The 1,774-nt window shown below is 38.2% G+C and overlaps 1 protein-coding gene across 2 annotated transcripts in view; it reads right to left on the bottom strand.

Moving 5' to 3' along the window:
• Nucleotides 1-1,774, bottom strand: part of LOC106879586 (ubiquitin-like protein 7) — a 25,631-nt gene that overhangs the window by 18,798 nt on the left and 5,059 nt on the right. For both annotated transcript variants that reach the window (XM_014929222.2, XM_014929223.2), the window contains exon 4: nt 1,124-1,208. In XM_014929222.2, coding sequence (XP_014784708.1) covers nt 1,124-1,208 — 85 coding nt within the window. The remainder of the gene's footprint in view (nt 1-1,123; nt 1,209-1,774) is intronic.

The following is a 1,774-nucleotide window of genomic DNA, read 5'->3' as shown; positions in this document are numbered from 1 at the left end:
GGTTGACTTATAGATCAAGATGACTTTGGCAGACTAAAATTCAATATAAAATGCAGCAGAATTTGGAAAAAATAGTAATGATGCTTGAATGCTTATACCAAGCAACAGATTAAGTCTATCACCCAGAATTTAGAACACAAAGAACCAGAAAAAAAAAAAAAAAATCAAGACTGATACCTTAACAATTCTGCTAATCCACATTCTGGACTGGCACTTTATTTTATTAATCATCGCTCCACCCCACAAAAAAAAAAATCTATAATTTCCTCACACATTCTCCTCTTCTCTGTTCCCACCTCTATCTCTCATTACTAGCAAGCATCTCTCTTGCTCTCCTCCATTACTCAACCATCATGTAACTTACCATCATTGCCTCTCCTCCATTACTCTCTTCTATCACCATATCATTGACACTGATCCTCTGCCACAACTCTATTATCACTCCCATTAGCCATGTTATTTCTATTCACTCTTTCAATAATCCCAAAGAAGCTACTTCACAGTCATGGTGTTTTTATGCAATTTTTTTTTTTTAATGACACTGCCCCTCACACTCTTCTATCACACTTTCACACCTAACCAACCTGGCCCACCTTTATGTACTCTCTTCTATCACTCTCCCATTCTGGTTGTCTTCTATAACTTTCTCTCTTTCACTCCTAGCTCTCTTCTATCACTTCCTATTTCACTCAGCCAGTTGTGTGGGAAAGAAAGGAATGAATAATCAGAGACAACACAAAAAAGAAAGGATCATTTAGTCTGTATTTAGTTGAGGACAAGAGAACCTTGTTAGTGTTAATGAATGAAGAAATGGTAACAATGAAAGGTAGGGAAAACTCTTTAGTCTCAACAGAGACAAGACAACCTATTTGATTCCAATGCTGCAATAAATGCACTTAGTGAGACTCAGTGAAGTAATTAGTTAGAAGGGCATTTAGATACAGAAACCATGATCCAAATGGAATGTGGTTTCAGGTTCATTTAGGAGGAAAATAACTGAAAATAACAACTGATTCAAACTGTAACAACCAGTGCAACCTCTATAGCCATAGTAGACATATGACGATATGACAATGTTTATTTGTGAGAGATAAAAAGACTTAAGATAAGTAGAATAACTTACTTAAAACTGTCGTATCATTAGCAAGACCAGGTGTAGTGAGGATAAGGTTTTCCACAGCATCAGAGTCCATCAACATATTTTCAACCTGTAAATTAATCCAGATTTACAAATTACAACATAATTTCAAGGGAATTTTCTTGAAACCCTATTATTTGAATACATGTAAATGATATTTTATGTCAAACATGATTACATTGTGTTGTTTCTTTTCTTCCTTGTGCCATCAGGACGTTAAAAATTATTATATTACATTTACAAGGTACTCAACTAATAAGTTCAGTATTATTATGAAGCCAGTATGCTCCGTTGGATGTGTAATGTCAATGTGAATACCCGTCAGAGTGTAAGTATCTTGAGAGAAAAGCTGAACATTAGAAGCATCAGTTGTGGCGTGCAAGAGAGACGATTGCGCTGGTATGGACATGTGGTGAGAATGGAGGAGGATAGCTGCGTGAAAAAGTGCCACACCCTAACAGTTGAGGGAACCCGTGGAAGAGGTAGGCCCAGGAAGACCTGGGCTGAGGTGGTGAGGCAAGACCTTCGTACATTGGGCCTCACCGAGGCGATGACTACTGACCGAGACCTTTGGAAATGTGCTGTGCGTGAGAAGACCCGGCAAGCCAAGTAAGATCGTTGCCAGTGCCCCTGGAC

This window comes from Octopus bimaculoides, chromosome 15 (genome assembly GCF_001194135.2).
Source record: "Octopus bimaculoides isolate UCB-OBI-ISO-001 chromosome 15, ASM119413v2, whole genome shotgun sequence".
NCBI lineage: Eukaryota > Metazoa > Mollusca > Cephalopoda > Octopoda > Octopodidae > Octopus > Octopus bimaculoides.
This window is presented reverse-complemented; position numbering and strand designations above follow the sequence as displayed.